The 22,774-nt window shown below is 37.6% G+C and overlaps 1 protein-coding gene and 1 long non-coding RNA gene across 12 annotated transcripts in view; one reads left to right on the forward strand and one right to left on the reverse strand.

Moving 5' to 3' along the window:
- NR3C1 (nuclear receptor subfamily 3 group C member 1) overlaps window positions 1-10,407 on the forward strand; it is a 108,410-nt gene extending 98,003 nt beyond the window's left edge. For 9 of the 10 annotated variants that reach the window (XM_037509025.2, XM_037509027.2, XM_037509029.2 and 6 more), the window contains 3 exons: window positions 4,869-4,999; window positions 9,517-9,674; window positions 10,177-10,407. In XM_037509025.2, the coding sequence (XP_037364922.1) occupies window positions 4,869-4,999; window positions 9,517-9,674; window positions 10,177-10,329 (442 nt within the window). In that variant the 3' untranslated portion in view covers window positions 10,330-10,407. Of the gene's footprint in view, window positions 1-4,868; window positions 5,008-9,516; window positions 9,675-10,176 lie in introns of those variants that run through there. The other variant, XM_037509034.1, reaches the window with a different exon arrangement.
- LOC119243319 (uncharacterized) overlaps window positions 1-22,774 on the reverse strand; it is a 48,455-nt gene that overhangs the window by 7,867 nt on the left and 17,814 nt on the right. The window lies entirely within an intron of this gene.

A 22,774-nucleotide genomic window follows, 5' to 3' on the forward strand; every position in this document is an offset into this window, starting at 1 on the left:
AGAGGTTTCCATTTCTCCTTGCTCAGCACCCAATGCACAGTCACGATTGCTGGCTTTCCAGAACCTGACCTGACTTTCTCCTGTGATTTTTCTCACATACAATTCCCCCTTCAAAGGATTGATTCTTCAGACACATCCTCGGTTCACAGTGCTCACATCACCATGTAAGACTTTTCTGCTGTATATCCTTAGCTCTTACCACTTTCTTCCTTGTATTAACCATCTCTGTGTCCAGCTCATTTCCCTTCTCAGAATGTAAACAGGGGAGTTCACATATACACACATCCCCATAGTTTGAGCACAGTTAAAAATGGAGCAGATGTGGGCCTCCCCTGGTGGTGCAGGCGGCTGAGCACAGCGCTGTGAAGCTGTCTGCAGCCTCTGCAGCGCTGGTTCGATCCCAGCCAGCGAGGGTCCCACATGGCGAGACAGACCTCTCCTGTCTCGCCCGCTGCTCCCCTCAGCAGTGTATTTCAGCAGCTCTGCCTGTTCTGTTCCCCGCTCTGTCTCTGGTGAATCCTCTCACCCTCCCATGCATCTGGCCTGTACCCCAGTTCTGGTATTAAAAAAAAAAAAGGAGCAGATGTGTGTGAAATAAGGATTTCTTTGTGAGCTCTCAGTGATACAAGGGTTCAAAAATTTTTAATAAAATCTTACATTATTAGGGCCTCCCCTGGTGGCGCAGCGGCTGAGCGCTGGGTTGCGAAGCTGCCCACGGCCTCTGTGGCGCTGGTTCGATCCCCGGCTGCTCCCCGGCCACCGGAGGAGGGTCCCACATGGCGCGCAGACCTTCCCTGCCGCCCGCTGCTCCCCTCAGCAGTGTACCTCGGTCCCTCTGCCTGCTCTGCTCCCCGCTCTGGCTCTGGTGAATTCTCTCACCCTCCCGCGCTTATGACTGTACCCAGTGCTCATATAAATAAATCTTTATTCAAAAAAATAAATAAAATCTTACATTATTAGAATAATAGTCCCATCGCATTCTGTCGATGAATCCATCGTTAGCAGTTGGTGTTCAGAACTGGATGCCCTAGTAGCAGTGCCAGTTAAAATAATTTGATAAACAGATGTTTACAAGTCATCAGGACAGCCTGAAGAAGTATTATGAAGGTAAATATTTGATCTGGGTTTGCCGGGCACAAAAACAATGTTTAGAAATTACTGAAAATACCTATTTGAATGTTAAATAGGAGGGCCTTCCTTTTAACATAGTCAGTTGTACAGTAGTAAAAACTGGATGATACCAGCTCCAGATATTTTAAAAGAAATTCTTAGGCACTGTGCGAGAACCAGCAAGTGGTGAGGTAATTTTAGATCCAGGATGCATCGCCACTGCATTTCTGCGAGCTAATTCCAAGTCCATAAATCTGGTTGGTATCTCTTAGGAAGAAGGAAACTACCTAAAGCAAAGATTTCAGGTTTTCTCTCTCTGACACTAGCTGCATAAAAGGCAACTCTTAAAAACCTAGCTGACCTATAGCGTTAGGCTTGGAATTGTTTCTCTACTGGTGATACTTAGAGTATTTACCAAATGTCAGGCATTATTGCAGGAGCTTGAGGTGTAATAGTAAGAACTAATTAGATGTCTCCCTTTATAATATTGTGATGGGAAAATAATAGTGTGACTAGGGCTTGGAATATGTGTTACTTTAGACTTTGTGACCATGTAGCAAAATAGTGAGCTTTGGAAAAGCATGGCATTCCAGGCAAAAAAAGTAAGTGCAATGGCTGGAAACCATCTTGGTATATGCGAGCAACCGAGAGAAAGCCACTGAAGGTAATGTGAACAGGGGCCAATGAAGCATAAACTTCTGGACTATGAAATGGAGTTTAGATTTTATTTTAGGAGCAAGCAGCTGCCAGTGGAAGGTTTCCCAAGAAGAGAAAATGGAGAATGGGTTAGTGGGGAATGACCGAAACTCATCACACTACTAACTTGTGCCAGGTACATAGTAGCAAAGAATAAAACAAGGTAGGTTTCTGACCTATCTTTCTTACTTGTGTCTCCCCAACTAGATGTAACTTCCAAATAGATATCAAATTAACATAGGTCTTTTGTTTTACAAGAGGGAGATCAATCTTAGATATGGTGACTAATGTTGGAGGAGGTGTCATTTGAGCTGAGTAGACCTAAAAGGAAAGAACCAGGCTTTATAGTGAGAAGCAATATAACAAGAGGCATGTGCATGCTGCAGTCACTTTCAATATAGTCCAAGAAGGGGACATATTTTTGCTCTCAGCTGGTAGACTCTGCCATATGCTTCACCAAACCAGAACTCCACTTTTGCATCTGTGTCAGAGAAAAAGTCACCTGGACTATCACTTGCCAAGCCACAGCATTGCAATGTAACAAGATTTCAGTTGTCTGGATCAAATTTTAACAGAACAGCAGTTACCAGAAGGAGAGATTGGCGGCAGGAGGGGTGAGAGTGGAGGATGCAAAAGTAGTCAGATGTACAGGATGGAAACTAGACTTTCAATGGCGGTCATTACTGTTGTAAAAACATATGTAACACACTAAGTTATACACCTCAAATTAAAGCAAAAACTTTTCGATAATAAAATGGTCATCAGAACAGAAACAGGCTGAGCAGACAGGGGCCAGCTATATGGTGGTAGGTGGAAACTAGACTTTTGAAAGTGATGATAATGTAGCATGTACAGATGTTGAATTATAATGTTGTATCTCTGAATCCTGTACAAACCAGGATAATTTACAGACCAGTTAATTTTAATTAACTGAAACAAATTTAGGTTCTCTATAATAATCTCCAAGATATTCAAAATCAGGGTATGGTGCTCATTTCAGAATACAACCAGGCTTACTTAAAATGTGTTAACAATAGTCACTATTTGGTCACTTCCTAAAATGCACTTTGAAGTCCTTTAATTAGGATTAAAATTGAACAGATTACATGAAACACAATTTATTCTTCTAATAACATTAAACGAATTTAAGGTTTTCATTATTAACTTAAAATTTAGACCTAAACAGTCACAACATAACCCAATCATGCCACATACATTTCTTATTGCAAAGTAGAAATTATAGAAATTTTAACCAATTTACCTTAGTTTCACTTATAAAGATTTCAGCTAGTTATTAAAGGATTACTTTCACTCGGTGTTTATCTCCACTGGAGGGAGGACACTACAAAGAATAATCATTTTGAAGAGCACATTCTTCCCATTCTTATCTGTTTATTATACTGCTGTTATGAGATGTGCAGCCTCTACCTCTTTCACTACCTACTCCGCATACCATACTGCTCTGGTGGTGGTCGCAGGCAGATTGTGGGTGTCAGAAAATTATCACATACAAGTTCTGAGCATGTGTGTAGCTGTAAAGCAGAAAGAATGTCCTTAGGCCTGAATGTTATGAAAATTACTTTTTCCAAGCAACTGCAGTGATTTCATTAATATTCCTACTATATTGTAACTGTTGAAACTACCATGTAGAAGGAACTAAAGGAGAAAAAGATACTGCCCAGAAAAGGAAAGGTAAATTTCCATTATGGGTTAAGGAAGGTCTTTCTTTGGTAGCAGATTTTAAATTTAAGAAGTCATGTGTGCCACTCTGCCATCACTGACAGTCACATACAGTTTATGTCTGATTTATCTTACCATATAAAGAAACAAACTTTCTCTTCAGTACAGAGAAATTTTAAAACCAGATCTTTAAGTATTTTAAAAGCCAGGTACTGCGTACAGCATCTTTTCCTTTCACTATTGAGGTAACTGGTTTACAACCTGCATATGATTTGCAGGAGCAGGCTCACACCTCCTGAGGTGTGTCGCCACATCGTGAACACCATCAGAGCACCACAGTCCTTTACCAGGGACCACTGGGCCACTCCTACTGGTCCTCCCCTTCTAGTAGCCTTAATTCTGTACCATTTTAAAAGTTACAAAACTTATAAACATCTATTTAATTAAAAGTCACAGATGTTGACTTACTATTGAGAATTCATTTGATGCTTTTAACTAGAAGAATATACATGTTTTGTCTGTCAGAAGCATATGTGGGGGAATCAGAAATCCTAGAGAATGGAATGTAGTGGAAAAATACTTTTTATTTTTTTTTTTTTTGGGTGGGACCCTCGCCAGTGGCTGGGGATCAAACCGGCGCTACAGAGGCTGCGGGCAGCCTCGCAGCCCAGCGCTCAACCGCTGCACCACCAGGAGAGGCCCTACCTTTTGATTTTTTTTTTTTTTTTAATAGAGGCATGCTTTATTTATTTGTTTGTTTGTTTGTTTGTTTTGTTTATACATGCACTGGGTACAGTCAGAAGCGCGGGAGGGTGAGAGAATTCACCAGAGCCAGAGCGGGGAGCAGAGCAGGCAGAAGGACCGAAGTACACTGCTGAGGGGAGCAGCGGGCGGCAGGAGAGGTCTGCGGGCCATGTGGGACCCTCCTCCGGTGGTCGGGGAGCAGCCGGGGATTGAACCGGCGCCGCGGAGGCTGCGGGCAGCTTCGCAACCCAGCGCTCAACCACTGTGCCACCGGGGAGGCCCCTACCTTTTGATTTTTAAATGGCACATTCTTAAAAACAGTTTCGTCCAATTGGACATACTTAAATGCTACCATAAAACCCTGATTTTATTGAGCAACTGGTAATTTCTGGAGGAATAAATTCTAAAAACTTAGGTAGTGGCATGCGTGATTAAAAAAAAAATGTATTCAGTAGTCTCTTTAGATGTTCTAGATTCAGGAACAAACAAGTTTAAGCAAGTTTCCAAAATTCTGGTCTATGGGCAATTAGCATTAATAATAGTCAGGTTTTCCTTTAAGTTAAGAGTTTTGCGGAAAATTTTTAAAGTACTTTTTTTTGGAACAAGCACTATTAATAACTGGTATTTGTCTTTCACAGGGAGAGAATGGGTCTACCCTACATGTATGACCAATGTAAACATATGCTATATGTTGCCTCTGAGTTACATAGGCTACAGGTATCCTATGAAGAATATCTCTGTATGAAAACCTTACTGCTTCTCTCTTCAGGTTGGTAGAACTACTCATTTTTAAAATTCATTTTTAAAGATGTCAAAAGCATACAAAGGTTTATTTGTATATATAGCACTAACCAGTATACCAAACCTACTGTTTCCTGTGAAACAGATAATTTAGATTTCCATGAACATGAAATTTTACAAAGACACAGCCAATGATACCAATGTTGTTAACACAGTGGGTGTCACGGAGCCGTGTATGAGCCACACAGTGGTTCAAAGGCCTAGGGTGATTTTTGTTTCTCTACTGCATTGTTACTTGGTCAAAAATTTTATACAGTGCTACCATGTATAAGAAATTATGTGAAAGATGTTGCTTGATTAGTAAGAGGATTGGTCACAGCAGCATTGGAGTTGGACTGCTGAACAGTGGTATTCTATCTGAGAAATGGCACCAAGAGTTCAAAATCTCAAAACTAGTTTTATTAAGTGATGCCTTTCAAGCTGAGAAACCTTTTTAAAACCAAAGTATCTTGCCTATATTTGTAAATATGTGGTGTTTTCAAGAACTAATCAAAAAAGGTCTCTGAACTAATTGATAGTATAGGCTTTTTTAGGCCATTTCTGTTAAAAAAAAAAAAATCAGGTTATTGTTTATAGAATACTGAGTTTGATTGCTGAATACTTTTTCATGTACAAAAAAAGTAAATTTGCATTTCTAAGCCTATTCAATTAGGGCTTGTGGTTTCTAAGTTGTGAAACAAAGTTAAGCTATAGTTCTGTTGCACATGACTAAGTCTGTTTTTCCAAAGCATACAGCGAACTTCATGCTTTCACACTATCCTTGTACAACTTAAGTTTTATGTTAATGGAATTAGGAGTATTAGATATTTCACACAAGGCAAGAAAATTTTCCACACTACAGTAAAAAACCTAAAGAGTAAAATTGCTAGCAACTTGGTAAAGAAATGAGGTTTGATTTTTTGAGTAACAGTTCAAAGTTCTACTCACAATTTTCATTGTAGTTCAAATACCAGACTCATTTATTTATATATAAAATTTTCATTGTAAATAAGCAAATGTAAAATGAACTAGTACACATCACTGGCTTTTAAGAGTAGAATCACTAGGATGAAAGAAAATACATGAATACATACCTTAAGATATAATTAGACCTCAGCATACTGGAATAGTTAAAGTATCACTAAAAATGTTTGGTTAAAAAAGTCAAAAGCTAAGTGAAGGCAGGAACCTAAAACGGTGAGCCATACTCTGAGGCTGGCATTCTCTTAGTATTTTGGAAAGCGTGGTAAATTAGTATGTTTAATAAATATAAAGACAAGAGTTGAAATATAAAGTGAGGGGGGCCTACCCGGTGGCGCAAGGGGCTAAGATGTAACCTATGAAGCTATACGCAGCCACTGCAGCATGAGTTTGATGTCCGGCCAGCCAGGGAGCTACCCACATGGCGCTGCAGACCTCTCCTGCCTCTCCTACTGTTCCCTCAGCAGTATATTTCGGTCAGTCTTCCTGTTCCCCACTCTGTCTCTGGTGGGTCCTCTCATTCCTAGCACCTCTTGCCTATACCCCAGTTCTTGTCTGCATAAATCTTTAAAAAAACAAAGTGAAACTGGAAAAAAAAAAAAAAAAAAACAATGGATGGAGAAACAAACTGAAATATGTATCTGAGGAAATCAGCCAGAATAGACTTCAGATACATGCATACAAATTAACAAGAGTCATGACAGAGGGAAGAGGTCTTAAGCAATGTTTTACAACTATTTTCATGGTATAACCAACCAAAAAAAGCATTTATATAGTATAGCACATTACAGAATTGTTAAAACACACCAATCTCATTATGGCCACCCAATCAGGTTCACATACTGTATGAATAAAATCCATTCGATTAAACGGCAAGGTTCACAAAATCATCAAGCAGGCAAAGAAATGATTTTCAAGGGAGAAAGAATTTAATCCAACAGCAGTAAAGAAAATAGAATGACTTTTTTCCTCAATGCCAAGGGGAAAAAATCTGAAATTGTGTACTGTGGATTTCATTTCAGCTCTGAGAAAGAATTTGGAAGTTGTCACTCCCAAACTCACAATAGCATTTAATGCTATACATTTCCCTGGCAACTTCATACCATAAATTTCGATGTTTTCACTCAATACAAAAGTTTTCCAAATTTCTTTCGGATGTCGGTAGGATACTCAAAGTTATGTTAAATTTTAAATATCTGAATTTTTCCCAGATGTGTTTTTGTCAGCGCAATCTTTGTGATTCAAACCTTTAATTTATTCCGGCTTCTTTTATGTCCTGAATTATGATCCATCTTGGTAAACACTTTATGTATACTTGGAATGAATACTATTATTGTTTTGTGTTTCTATGATTATCAATTAAGGCAAATTTGACAATGACACTTGAGTCTTAAATATTCTTACTGAATCTCCAATTATTTTACCAATTACTGAGTGAATAGTGTTCAAATCTCCAGGTGACACTGTCTGTTTCAACAATTTAACCTTCATCTATTTTGAAGCTATTTGATGATGCAACCTTTAGGATTAGGTCTGGTTGATAAATAACCACTGCCACCAAACATACCTGCAGACATTGCCACCTATCCCACAGCATCAAAATTCCCCCCAACCTTCCCTTTGAGAACCACTGCTGTAGAGTAGCCTTTGCTCTAGGATGAATTTAGCCTTACTTCTAAGGTTAAGACTTCCTTAGGTCTCTACTGTGTGCCTGCATATTAAATGAGAGCTCTCCACTCTGGCCACTAGGCAAGAATATGATTTCCAGCTCTGGGTGAGCGCTGTGAATTACTTTGCTTACATCTCTCAATTTTTCTTTTCTCAGAAGTTGTTCTTGTATGACCTTGAGATTTCATCTTAAACATGCACAGGGGTTTGTATTCAGCCAGAGACTCTACACTCAGTGCAGACTTCTGGAGCCCTTTCTTTGTATGGCTTTTTTTGCCAGTGCTATTTATTATCCACAGATTCTAACTGCATTGACCTTTCTTCTCAACTCAGCCAGAGGATCTAGGTGCCTTCCTCCCTGTACTGCACCATATTAATTTTGATGCAAAGAGCCTAGAATTGAGCCTTTTTGCTCCTAATGAGACAAAGCTCACCTGATTTGTTTCCCTTTCTTAGTGGGCTGTAATCATACACTGCTTGTTGTTCAGTGTGTCTCATCATTTGTCCAGTTTCCTTCTGTTTTTTTCCCCAGTTTTCTAATTTATTAGCAAAGGGAGCATTTTGAGATGTAGTTACTCTCCCTAAAGCCAGAAGTAGAGGTAATACTTGTGATTTTAGCATTAAAAAATTGGGGGATGTGAAATACTTAGAAATGTAAATATTGAATAGGACCTCTTACTAAAAATAAAATTATTTTTAGAACTAGAATAATCAGCAGGAAATCTTAAATGAGCAACATTTTTTAAATTCGCAATTAGATTATCTGCATGAAGTAACCCATTTTTTACATGGTAGGCTCTCATCACTTCTGATTAAGTGACCTTCATGTTCACATTACTACTGACATCTGGAAGTACAAAGTATTGCTTTATGGACTCAAAATCCAGTAAGAAAGAAAGTAGGAAACGGCAGGTCACAAAGGTAATATACTCAAGTCCACAAGCAAGTGAAAAGTTAATTGACTGCATGCACCTAAATCCACTGCTTTTCCTCTATGCCAACGCTGCCTAAAATGTCAGCAGCAGTGAAGTTTAAGTTTGGACTTAAACTTTACTTAAGTCTGGTCTAAACTTAAGTTTGCACCCCCAGGAGAGTGCACAATCAATTATGGCTCTGAGAAGTCCTGGAAATCCAGAAATATGCCTCATTTTGTATTAGCTTTGCTTCAGTTTTCACCACCAAATCCTTTTTCCCTAACCATTATTAACACAGAACCAGAGTGCCCAAGGAGTAGGGAGGGCACTGCACAATGTCAGAAGTCTATTCACAGTCCTTTTTTACAAGTTATGTTTTTGAATATGTGAAAAAATTGATTTTATACCAGTCTGGCAATCAAGTCCATAAGGTTTTTTTCCTATATTAATACTTCAGGAAAGGCATCGAGTCAGTATGTTAACACATTGCTCAACCCAATGTACTTCATTCTCATTTTAAGGTTCTGATTAGCTAGTGAAATCACAGATATTCTTAAGTTGTAACTGTTGGAATAAACACTACTGAAGTTTTGAATGTCTGTACTAGAATTAAACTCAAGTGCAGAATGACAGTCTTTGTATTATTCATTTGGTCTTAGAGCCTAACTTTGTCACCTAGGAGGAAGGGCTTCATCACTGGCACCATTTTGTAGATGAGAAACAAAGTGATTTACCCAAGATTAAGTCTTCCAGTTTTCTATTATCCCACATTTTCTCTTGGTTACAGTTTCATGTGCCTTTGAAAATGATTGTGTTTCAATAGAATGCATTATAAGTATATAGACAAGGTAAGTCATGATATGTGCTATTAACGTGAATTGTCATACTTTGCATATATGAAGTTATCACAAGAATATTCTTTGACTCCATGTTAATCTTCTAGTTCCTAAAGATGGTTTGAAGAGCCAAGAGCTATTTGATGAGATCAGAATGACCTACATCAAAGAGCTTGGAAAAGCCATTGTCAAGAGGGAAGGAAACTCCAGTCAGAACTGGCAGCGATTTTATCAACTCACAAAACTCTTGGACAACATGCATGATGTACGTGTGAAACGTAAATCCAACTATTTAAGTATTTTCTGGGACATGAAGTATGTTCTGGTCAGTGTTTTTATGTACCAATAACAATTTTTGTGGGAGTCTTTCTTAAGTTTTGGTGATGGTTAGCTCACTTTGGCTCACATTTTTCCTTAGACCAGCGATGAAATATCTAGTCATATGCATAAAACATGATATAAATACAGAATTTAACAGGTAGAATTTCCTTGTTTCTATATGATCAATTCACTAAATTAGAATGTGTTCTACATATAGTAGTACAGTTCATCATGAAATACTTGATTCATATATTCTACATAGACTCTTGGAAAATCAAAATGCCTTCAACACCTGAGTGCTCACTTTATTCAACTAAACTACTGCTAGGGTATTCCAGCAGAGATTGGTATATTCTAGGTAAAATATTTTTAAAACTTAGTGGCCTACAAGATGTCCCTTCTGACCAGCTTTTAAGACTAATCCTCACAATATTTTTCTCTTTCAGGTGGTTGAAAATCTCCTTAACTATTGCTTCCAAACATTTTTGGACAAGACCATGAGTATCGAATTCCCAGAGATGTTAGCTGAAATCATCACTAATCAAATACCAAAATATTCAAATGGAAATATCAAAAAACTTCTGTTTCATCAAAAGTGACTGCCTTAAAAAGAGAGGTTGCCTTAAAGAAAGTTGAGTTCATAGCTTTTATTGTACAAACTATCACTTTGCCCTGTAGATTTTTTTTTTTCTTTTTGTTTTTGTCTGGTTTTTGTTTTGTTTTAAATACGCACTACATGTGGTTTATAGAGGGCCAAGACTTGGCAACAGAAGGGTTTGAACCGTCACACTTGAGTGACGGAAAAAGTAGAAAGGGTAAGTTGGTGGAGCCTGGAAACTAGGAACAATAACGTAGGGGAACTCCACTGTTGGAGAAAGATGGCACCCAAACCACCAGTGCCCAAAATCTGCGTGACAAACTTTCTGCTCATACTTTTCACAGTCAGCTGGATAAATTTTTCTAGACTTTTTGTTGGTGTATTTTCCCCTGTATAGATAGAATAACATTTTTTGATTTATGCATGGAAACCTGAAAAAAGTTTACAAATGTGTATCAGAAAAGGGAAGTTGTGCCTTTTATAGCTATTACTGTCTGGTTTTAACAATTTCCTTTATATTCGGTGAACTACGCTTGCTCATTTTTTCTTACATAATTTTTGTATTCAAGTTATTGTACAGCTGTTTAAGATGGGCAGCTAGTTCATAGCTTTCCTAAACAAACTCTATAAACATCAATCTTCTGTGTGAAAATGGGTTGGTGCTTCTAACCTGATGGCACTCAGCTATCAGAAGACCACATGAAATGACTCAAATCTCCAGTATTCTTGTCAAAAAAAGCTCATCTTTTGTATATATCTGCTTCAGTGGAGAATTACATAGGTTGTGCAAATTAACTGTCCTAAATGGTGTAGAGCACCTAGTCCAGTGACCTTCTGGGTAAACTGTGGATGATGGTTGCAAAAGACTAATTAAAACAACAACAACAACAGAAAATCTACCGAGAGGCCCTGTTTGTATCTGATACCCTATCTCTGCAGTGGTTAGATGGCAAGAGAATTGATTAACTATCTTGCAGGACCTTTTGTTCTAGTTTAACTCCTGAAAAGTTTTACTTCCAGATAAGGAACTGAAACACAGCTGAGAGAGTTTTGATCAGACCAAGAAATTCCTCTAAAATTTACCCAAAAAATCTCTAACGTGGCAAAGTGGCTAGACACCCATTTTCACATACCCATCTGTCACCAATTGATCTATCTTTCCTGGTGGTACAGGAAAGCTCAGCTACTGATTTTCATTATTTAAAACTGTATGTCAGACTTCCATGTTTGTAAAGCTACACATCCCTATGTGTGCCATAGAGTTAACAAAAGTCTTGTGAATTTCTCCTCCTCACTGTTGAGAATTATCATTTTACACAAAATAGAAGCTGTAGTAGCCCTTTCTGTGTGCACCTTACCAACTTTCTGTAAAACTTAAAACTTAACATATTTACTAAGCCACAAGAAATCTGATTTCTATTCAAGGTGGCCAAATTATTTGTGTAATAGAAAACTGAAAATCTAATATTAAAAATATGAAACTTCTAATATATTTTTATATTTAGTTCTAGTTTCAATATATATATATCATATTGGTATTCACTAATCTGGGAAGGGAAGGGCTACTGCAGCTTTACATGCAATTTATTAAAATGATTGTAAAATAGCTTGTATAGTGTAAAATAAGAATGATTTTTAGATGAGATTGTTTTATCACGACATGTTATATATTTTTTTGTAGGGGGACAAAGAAATGTGCGATGGATAACCTAATTGATTTCTAGTGTGTGCAAGCAGTCATACAGGCAGCAGTGGTCTCAGAAACCAAACAGGTGTGCTCTAGGAAAAGAGGGAGATGCAGACTGGCCCCCGTGTGCTGTGAAGGTTGCTGAGGCTCTGTACCATTCACATCCCAGAGGAAGTACTCCTCTGCCTCCCACGATGGCCACCCTTCTCATTCCAACAGTGAGTCTGTCAGTGCAGGTTTAGTCTTCTAAATCTCCCCTTGTGCTCAAGCATAAAAATGGGGCAGACAGGTGGTGCCTACACGGTTGAAGGCACCACCTACTAGCGGGGTTACTTTAACATTTAGCCTCTCCAACAGTTTAATAAAAATAGAGGCTTTAGAAGTTTGGCAATAATATGCTTAGAGGTACCAGCAATATGTAAATAGTGCAGAATCTCTTAGGTTGCCAATAATACACTAATTCCTTTCTATCCTGCAAGAGTTCATTTCCAAACAAAATGAGGACATGTTTATGTTTTCTTTGAATGCTTTTTGAATGTTATCTGTTATTTTTCAGTATTTTGGAGAAATTATTTAATAAAAAATGTATCATTTGCTTTTTGAATGCTCTCTAAAAAGAGAATATTCCTTTTATAATGGTTTAAATTGATCTCCAAGTATTTTAAGATGGTTTGTAACCCAGCTAGATGTGAAATTTTTGGTGCCTAAGAAATACTGCTTGAATATTATCGACGACAGTGTTACATTTCAGAATTTGATGGTGAATTCATTTGGAGAATTTTACAAGGTTCAAACCAGAAAGCACATACACATGAATCTTATTTTAGTCCCAACAATTTTGACTCTCAAAAAATAGAGCTCAGTGAGTAAAAAAAGGCAGTTGCACTTTGTTGTTAAAAGGATATCAACTGACATTCAAAAAATCAACTATAGGAAGGAAGCTGTACATTAAATGGAAAAAGAGGAAATTGTGTTTGAGGACAATTACTGATTTAAGTGAAAAAAGATACGGTGCTATTTGAAAGCAGTTTCATCTATATCCTGCCATCCCCAAAGATTTAAGTTTGTAGTACTTCAGTGAAAGGTGTTCACATACCTAAGTGACTCCTAACAAATCCTGAGTATTTTTAATTACTGGTTGAAAAAGTGACCCCACTCTTTAGGCTTGCTGTGGTGTACTATACAACTCATGTGGGAAATATATACTCAATTGTCTAAAACTAGACAGAGGGAACCTAAAAGACCACCTGCGTTCTAAAACAAATGGCACCCCCCAAAAGAAAACTAACACAATAGCGCTTATAAAGAGCTTGATAATTAGCACAGGATGAGCTCGGCATATGCATAAAAAGAAAAGCCAGCCTCACTTGGGAACTGGAGGGCAATATATGGACAATTCCAATTTTACCTACCTAAACAATTTTACCTACCAATTTTACCTACTGTTAAATCTTATTTTAGTTCTCTGTTAAATACCTTAAAACTACATCACCATAGAATCAACAGTGTTTTTATATTGATCTGTCAAATTTTAAGAACCATGGCAACCCTCAATGAGATTTTCACCTTGGTTCATCAACCAAAATACTGTACCTATATATTAATGTGTTTTTAATGTGCCTGGTTTGAGAGCTGGAAGAGAGAATTCTTAAGAGTGTAAGGCAGACACTTTAAACCACTTTGAATGGATGTTTCATCCTTTTCCAGACTATTAACAGTCAGCTTGTCCACCAAGGATTAGTGACGAGGTTTTGGGGGAAGGATTAGCTTCTCTCTAGAAAATGCCTGAAAGAAGAATTTTATTTTCTGATGAATGGCTGTATGAAATTACCCTCCTCAAATAACTTGCTTAATTACACATAGATTCAAGTGTGTCAATATTCTATTTTGTATATTAAACAAATGCTATATAATGGGGACAAATCTATATTATACTGTGTATGGCATTATTAAGAAGCTTTTTCATTATTTTTTATCACAGTAATTTTAAAATGTGTAAAGATTAAAACCAGTGACTCCTGTTTAAAAATAAAAGTTGTAGTTTTTTATTCATGCTGAATAATAATCTGTAGTAAGAAAAAAATGTCTTTTTACCTACGCAGTGAAATGTCAGACTGTAAAATCTTGTGTGGAAATGTTTAACTTTTATTTTTCATTTAAAATTGCTGTTCTGGTATTACCAAACCACACATTTGTACTGAACTGGCAGTAAATGTTAGTTAGCCATTTACAGCAACGCCAAATATGGAGAAACATCATAATAAAGAAAAAAAATCTGCTTTTTCATTATGTGACTCCAACATTGCTTTTGTAGAACTCGTGCAGTTCTAATATTCTTACTTTTCCCCCCTCCTCTTTCTACTGGAGGTAGAACTCTCACTTCAGGAAACTCAAGATAGTAAGCTGGACACTTAAATGCCAATGTGCCAATCTTTGCATGCATGCTAATGTAGCAAAAGTTCAAAATGAGCTTAACACTGGTGGCAAAGACTCAAAGATTATCCTATCGATGCCTCAAGTGGTCATGGGCCACTTACTGAAGTCTCTACCATGAAACATGACGTTTTACATAAACAAATGTTATCTAATTAGAATTCTTACCCAATGTATTTTTAAATCGGGTCATCAAGAAAAGGGCATAAATATTTAGTAAATACCTTAACAGTGTTACATAATATAAACAAAGGCAGAAGAGGAAAAAGTGGTAAATAAGATAAAGAATTTTTCTAAAACATGGAAGTCAGATCATCTCCCTGACCTAGATGATCTTCAATCAAATGGTCTGCCACTGAGCTGCTCTTGAAAATTGGAGGATTAACATTTTTTCCCTCTAAATACCCTTTCCTCCACAAGTGAACGTCACCAGGAAAAGCATTATGTTTTCAAAGCCAATCCATCATATGTGCACTATTTGCTCATCCACACTATATGATAAATACTAAAGATACAGTGTGAATGAGGAAAATACTATCCCTGCCCTTAGTCTTAAAAGTTTGTGTGTAACAAACCTTTCAAAGTGTCCTGAGATCCAATGCAGAAATACCAGATGTGGCACCAGTATGTGTATGAGTTATTTGTACACATGACATTATAATTCACTTCAAGTATTCATCTTGCACGGCACAATACTTTCACATATTTACTAGGTGTCCTCACCCAATGAATGAATGAAATGAAAACAAATACTGAGGAAAGTATTAACTCTGTTTTATAAAAAAAGGCAGTAAGCTCAAAGCTTAAGCAACTGGTTCATAGCCACTAACTCCCATTTTTAAGGGAGTGTGACTACAAAGCCTCCTAATGAGGTGAGTTATCACTTGTCAGAGAGCATGTCTCTGGTCTACAAGTTCCCAGAGATCTGGTCCTGTTTTTCTATTTTTAAGTTAAAGTTCTACACAGGCTAAGCACATACTGTGTGCCAGGCATCATGTTTCAAAGTGCTAGTGCGGCTACTACACTATAAAACCCTACTATTAACCTACTGCATTTATAGGAGGAAAGTGTGGCTTGGAAAATTGAGTATATCATCAAGGGTCACAATCTAGTTTACATGTCACCACAATGACTTTAACAGCATTAGCAACTTGATAGCATTTTCTTTCTAGTGAAAGAACTCAAGTCTTCCCTCATTTTAAGCTTTTGGTTGCCAATTAAAAAATGAAATAATTTGGTAGGAAGACATTTTTAACATATCTACCCAAGTAAGCTCAAAACAAAAAAGTACATATTGATCATATCAGACACTCAAAAAGCCTTTCCTCACTCTACCCAGCCCATCTAAATAAGAGAATTTATGCTTCTGTACTCTTACCAGCAAGTCAACAGAGTAAGAATGTGTACACAAGGTAAAAGCCGTAAGCCGTTCTATTATAAAACACAACTTATCTTTCATGCAACAGCCAAAAAGCACATGAAAAACTGTTCATCACTTATCAGGGAAATGAAAATCAAAACCACAGTGAGATACCACCTCACTCTGGAGAGAATGGCCCATATTAAAAAGCAAAAACAAGTGCTGGTGAGGATGTGGAGAAAAATGAATCCTCTTACTCTGTGGTGGGACTGTAACCTGGTCCAACTGGTACGGAAAGCTGTGTAGAGGTTCCTCAAAAGCCTAAAAATGGATGTGCCATATGCCCTAGCAAGTCCACTGCTAGGTATCTACCCAAAGAACACAAAAACACTCATTGGAAAGGAAATCTGCATATGGAAAGGAAACAAAAAGGCAGGTGCATATCATTTATTGTAGCACTATTTACAATAACCAAGATAGGGAACAACCTAAAGTCACCAAAACAGATGACTGCACCAAGGCTTTGGTGACAGCATACACGATGGAATACAACCCAGCAACCAAAAAAGATAAACTCGTGCCATTTACTGTAACATGGATGGAGCTGGTTGGGATGTTAAGTGAAGTAAGTCAGAAGGAGAAAAATTCGGGATGAGTTCACTAATATGTGTAATGCAGAGAAATCAAACAAAGGGTAAGATAAAGACAAACTGTAACATCAACCCTGGAAAACTAACCACAGAGCTGAGGTGCCCAGGAGGGATGAGAGAGGGGAAGTGAAACACAGGTGCTTTGATGGTGGAAGAGCTACGGTGACCACACCTGAGGGGAGAAATCCTACACTGTCAAAAAATTAACAAGGATGTAACACAATCAAACTTCATTAAAAAAATTTTTTAACATAAAAAATTCAAAGTACTATCTTTGAGTATACATGGGACTATATACTAGAAATAAGAATCTAGCCAATGAAAATCACTGTGACTTCAAGGAGATGGGGTAAGGATAAAACTAAGTGGGAGAGATGGAGGACACAGTATATACAAAAAACAAAAAAAGTTCACAGAACATACAACTATGTCATAAATATCTCATCAGTTTTCCTATACTGTAACAGGATGCCAGATAAGCCAACTGAAAGCTCACTAACACGATACTATATCTCTAAGGTGAGGTTCCTGCCCTCAAGAACACACAAATGAAGGGCACATAGCTAAGCAATTCCACTTTATATATTCAGAAAGAATCAAGATGTGCAGAGTGCAGGCAAATATTCATAACAGCATTATTCATAATAGCCAAAAAGTGGAAACAATGCAAATGTCCATCAACTGATGAACACATAAACAAAATGTGACTCATCCATACAAAAGATTATGTAACAATAAAAGAGTAAAGTAAGGATGCATGCTATAATGGGGATGAACCTCAGCAACATTTTGCTAAGTGGAAGAAGTTAGATACAAAAGACCATGTATCATTTGATTTCACTTAATGAAAGGCAAATCAATAGAGAGAAAGCAGATAAATGGTTTTCTATGATGGCATGGCATCACAGCTTAATTTTTAAGGAAACAGAATTTAAAAATATATATATAAGTGGGGTTTCCCTGGTGGCACTAGGGGTTAAGATGCAACCTATGAAGCTATCCGCAGCCACTGCACCACGAGTTCCATCCCCGGCCAGGGAGCTACCCACAGGGCACAGCACACATCTCCTGTCTCGCCTACTGCTCCCCTCAACAGTGTATTTCAGTCAATCCGCCTATTGTGCTCCGGTGCATCCTCTTGCCCCCACACCTCTCGCCTATACCCCAGTTCTTATATGCATAAATAAATAAATCTTTAAAAAATACACATAAGAGGCAGACAAACAAATGCCTAATTTTTCAGCTATGTTATCAGAGGTAGGTACAAAGTAACCATAAAAAGGCAGGTGCAGCTGTTTGTAGGTGTTTTTATGTGTCTCGGTATTAAAAAGGATGAGCTGAAGCTTAGCACAAAAGGCAGCTTACTCACTATTAATATTTTCTAATATTTTATCAATTTTATACTGTACATGCCCTGAGGCAGCAACCATGTTTAATGAGATTGCCAATATGACCAAAAACAAACAAAAATCCTCACAGCACCATAGGATACACATTACTGCTCGTTTTAAATATGAAAGACAAGTTATGGCACTAATGCTCATTGTTAACTGTTTAGACCTTAGGAGTTACAACTTTATAATGAGACATAGCTGTGTTCAAGTTGCTCGGGTCACTAAGTCTATGATTTCAGAAGAAGTTTTATAACCACTTTAGGCCTGTTTCAGTTTCTGAAAAATGGAACTAATACCAACATTAATGAGAGAATTACATGAAATCAAATATATTTAAGCTGCATAGCTCAGTTCCTACTATACATGCTTAACTAATTTTAAATGCTCAAGGAGGTCTAAGAGAGAAGGAGAAGGTTTTAAATACCGCCCCCAAAAATTTACAGGAAAAAGTCAAGGTGTTAAGGTGTATGATAACAAGCAATGTTAACATAAGATGTGAATATACATTTCCAATGCACGTATCCTATTAATGGTCATGCACAGGGCTATGGGGAAGCAGAAGAGCAGTGCAAGACAATTCCGGGCAAAGGAGAATCAGGAAAGTTAGACGTGATCTAAGTCTTATAGACAGTATGTTTCCTGATCAGTAAGACTGAAAAGGAAAGATCGTCAGCCTGCTACTCTTTCACTCTACATGAAGAATTTCCCCAGGTTGTCATTGTAACTGATGCAACAAATATGAATGAAATTTCATTGACGGACAGTAGTGAGTAGGACTATTTGAGCTAAAAATCAAAATTATATTTCTACATATTACCCAAGAGAACAGAAAAGATATCTACACAGTAACTTACACACAAATATTCATAGTGTCACATTATTTGTAATAGCCAAAATGGAGGCAATTTAAAATATGGAAACTTAGTGTTCACTGTGGCTGACAAATAAAATATGGGTATATTCCATACTCTGAAATAATTTGGCAATAAAAAGGAATGAAACACTTATGTATCTTATGACATGGATGAGCCAAAAATATGCTAAGTGAAAGAAGCCACTCCCAAAAGATCACATTTCATAAATTTATCTTGTGTTCAGAATAGGCAAATCTATAGAGACAGAAAGTTAATTGTGGTTCCAAAGAGTTGGGAGGAAGTAGGCAGGGAATATTCAAGACTGACTGCTAGGTAGTAAGTTTCTTTGGGGAGTATAAGACTTCTAAAATTAAGTTGCATTCAGTATAACACAACTCTGAGTATGACATGCATGAACTTCTTTCAAGCCTCTATTTTAAATGGATACAATTTATGTCAGAATTACAGCTGAAAATGATGTTTTGAAAAAGAAATAGATTACCTAACAACCCTATAATTGTTAATTGATTCTGTAGTTAAAAACATATCCATTGAGGTAACTCCAGACCCAGATGGTTTCACTGGTGAATTCTACCCAATATTTAAGGAATGATATCACCTCTAAAGAAATACCCCACCAAAAAAAAAAAAAAAAAACTAAAGCAGGATTATTTTTCAGTACACTCTATGCAGGACAGCATTACTCTGGTACCAAAGTCACACAATGAAATGACAAGAAAACTACAACCCAATATCCCTCATGAATAAAAATGCAAAAATTCTAACAAATTATAAATAAAATCTAGCAATATATTAAAAGGGTAACACATGACCCAAGGAATACGAAGATTTACATTTCAAAGTCAACCAATATAATAGTATAAAAAAATTCAGAATGTAAAAGCTACACTTATCTAAATATATGGAGGCAAAGCATTTGGGGAAAAAAAAATCCGTTCCTAAATGAAAAAACTCAGAGCAAACTAGGAATAGAAAGGAAACTTCTCAACCAGCATATACCAATGATTGAATATTTTCTGCCTCATTTCAGTAGCTTCCATTTGCACTGTTACTGGAGGCTCTAGATAATGCAATCAGGCATAAAGAAATAAAAAGCAATTATATTAGAAAGAAAAAAGTAAGACTGTCTTTATTCATAGTCAACATAATTAGTCCTTAAGAAATTCGATGAAATCTACAAAAGCAAACAAATAACACTGGACTTGGAATAAAGAGTACCATGGGACCCCTAAAATTCCATTTCTAGGTGTATATCCAAAAGCACTGAAAACAGGTATTCAAGCAAATACATAAACATATATATTCAAAATATCAACACTATCCACAATAGCCAAAAGGAAGAAATAGGCCATGAATCCATTGAGATGAATGGATATAAACAAATTGTTATTAGTCATAAAAAAGTGAAGCACTGGTTCATACAATATGGATACATTTCTCCAGTTTTATACTATGTGAAAGAAGCCATACATAAAAGGTCATAGAATAAACCTATAAATACGGAAGGTGGAGAGGTGCTTGCCAGAGGCTGGGGAAAGGGTATAATGGGGACAAATTATAGGTATGGAGTTTTCCTTTGGGATGATGGAAATGTTCTGAAACTAGCAGAGATGGTGGCTGCACAAAACTGAATCTACTAAACGCCACTGAATTGCTGATTTTTAAATGGTTACTTTTTTACGTTACATTAATTTTATCTTAAGGAATAACAATTTCTGAAACAGCTAAAAGAACTAAATAGTGAGTAACAAAGTTTCAGGATACAACAGGAGTCAGCAAAACCCAGTCCACTGCCTGTTTCAGTAACAACAATGTTCAGCAATTCAAAGTCCCTTATGAAAAATTCAGAAACTACTTTCTGAAAGATAAAACTGACAAACCTTTAGCTAACCTAAAAAAAAAAAAAATTCCAATAAAATCAGAAACATTACACTTAAAGGAACAGAAATTTAAAAGGCCGTAAGACACAACTGTGAACAAATACATGCCAAAGACCTAGAAAAAAAATTCCTAGAAACACGCAACCTACCAAAATCAACTCCCAAAGAAAGAAAATCAGAAGCAACACAGGAAGGCCTGACAGATACTGACAGTGGAGGGGTAAACAGCAAGGGTGCTGTGGGCCCCAGCAGGCAGTGGAAAAGGCCCTGTTAAAGAGACCTGGTGTGGTGGGCTCTGGAAAATGGCACAGCAGGCCCCAGCCAGTGGCACAGGAGTGGTGGGCCCCGGGGGGCCCTGGCAGGCAGCAAAGCATGTCCCAGTGAGTGACACAGACATAGCATACCCCAGCAGCTACAATGGCAGGACCTGGACCCCAATGACTACAGCTCCTGGAGCAGTGAGCCAGAAAGCAGTGAGCATCGTGCAGGGAGTTCCATAGTTGAGTGATAGTTGAGCTCCCCTTAGATATCACATTGGTGGGCTTCAAAAGGGATGACAATGAAGATATTCCCGCTGTATCAGACAGGAGGTGGGTGGAAAGAGGAGTCTGGGGGGTTGTGGTCAAGTGCTGGGGACACCAGTAGCAGTAGCTGATGGTTTAGTCAGGGACTCTGGGGAGGATGGAGGGTGTTGATGCACACACCCTTGAAGGAGAGGAAAACCTTGTGGAGGAGCAGTATTGGGAGGTTCCATACAGGCTGGGTCCCCAGTGAAGGACACTGGTCTGTATTTCCCCTCCCCCAACCCCTGGGACTGGCTCTTACCTCATGGGGCCCACTAAGTGCACATGGACTGCTAAGTCTTTCACCCCAAACACAGTGAAGGGACATCAATGGTACTACAAACACAAGTCAGTCACATCCCAACTCATCTGCAACATCTGTACCCCTTCAGCCCCCTCCCTCACCAAGTTGACTCAGCAACTGCAAAAAGATCCTAGAAGTATAGAAACCAGCAAAAGTCAAAAGAACAAGAAAAAAGAAGAAAATCACAGCACCACCTGTGGGAAAAGTACATCAGCGCAATTTCCTAAGTTACTGCTACAGACAGACATAGAAAAGTAATGACAAAATATGGAAACCTCAAGTAGTGAAACAGGGAGACAAGAGAAATTTAGCACAGGACAACAGGAGACCTCCAAAGAATGTAACACCACAATTTGAAAACAACTTTCCAGAATACAAACACAAAAATATAGACAACTGGATCTAGCTATCAGTTTAGAAATGCTATAATACACACAAAAAGATAGAAAACTCAGAAAGGCAAGTCACAGAAATATAAAGTAATTCAGAAGAGCTGATCAATGAGATACAACATAATTCAGAAAAACACCAGTGAGCTGAGAAATAAAATCAATGAACAGAAGACAGAAGTGAAGCTTTAAATAAAGTAACAAATTCAAATGTAAAGAGTTCAATAAATGAGATTAAGAATTCTAGAGAAAGACAGTGAAGTAGAGCAAAGGGAGAATCAAATCAGTGATGCTGAAATAGCAAGGCACAGAGGAACCAGGCAGAAAAGTTTAAAAAAAAAAAAAAAAAAAAAGGCAATTCAAGAACTATCTGACACCATTAAGGAAGCCAACATAAGAATGGTATCCCAGAAGGGGAAGAGAAAGAAATTGGAACAGAAACCCTTTTCAAAGAAATAATAACTGAGAATTTCCCAAACCGAAAGAATGACTGAAGTTATGGATGTCCAGGAAGCAGAGAGAATACCCAAGTTTTTAAATCCAAAAAGATTCACATCTAGGCACATCATTGTCAAGTCATCAAAAGTTAAAGAAAAAAATTCTGCAGGAAGCAGGGGGAAATAATAACTTACTAAGGGTCCCAAATTAGGCTTTCCCTGACTTCATCCCAGACATCCTCTAGACAAGAAGATGGGGAGAAAACCAGAAGAGAGGGGACTTACCGAGGAGGGGCGGGAGGGTAGTGGAGACAGCAGATGGAGGAGGAAAGGAAAGGGACATCATCGTTCATGTAAATGGCCTGAATTCACTAATTAAAAGACTTAGGCTAACAATGAGGGTGAAAAAGTTCTGGTCATCAATACTTTGCTTACAAGAGACCCATTTATTAAAATCAAAAGACAATAGGTAAA

Source organism: Talpa occidentalis, unplaced genomic scaffold (genome assembly GCF_014898055.3).
Source record: "Talpa occidentalis isolate TD23 unplaced genomic scaffold, MPIMG_talOcc4v2.1 talOcc4.13, whole genome shotgun sequence".
Lineage (NCBI taxonomy): Eukaryota > Metazoa > Chordata > Mammalia > Eulipotyphla > Talpidae > Talpa > Talpa occidentalis.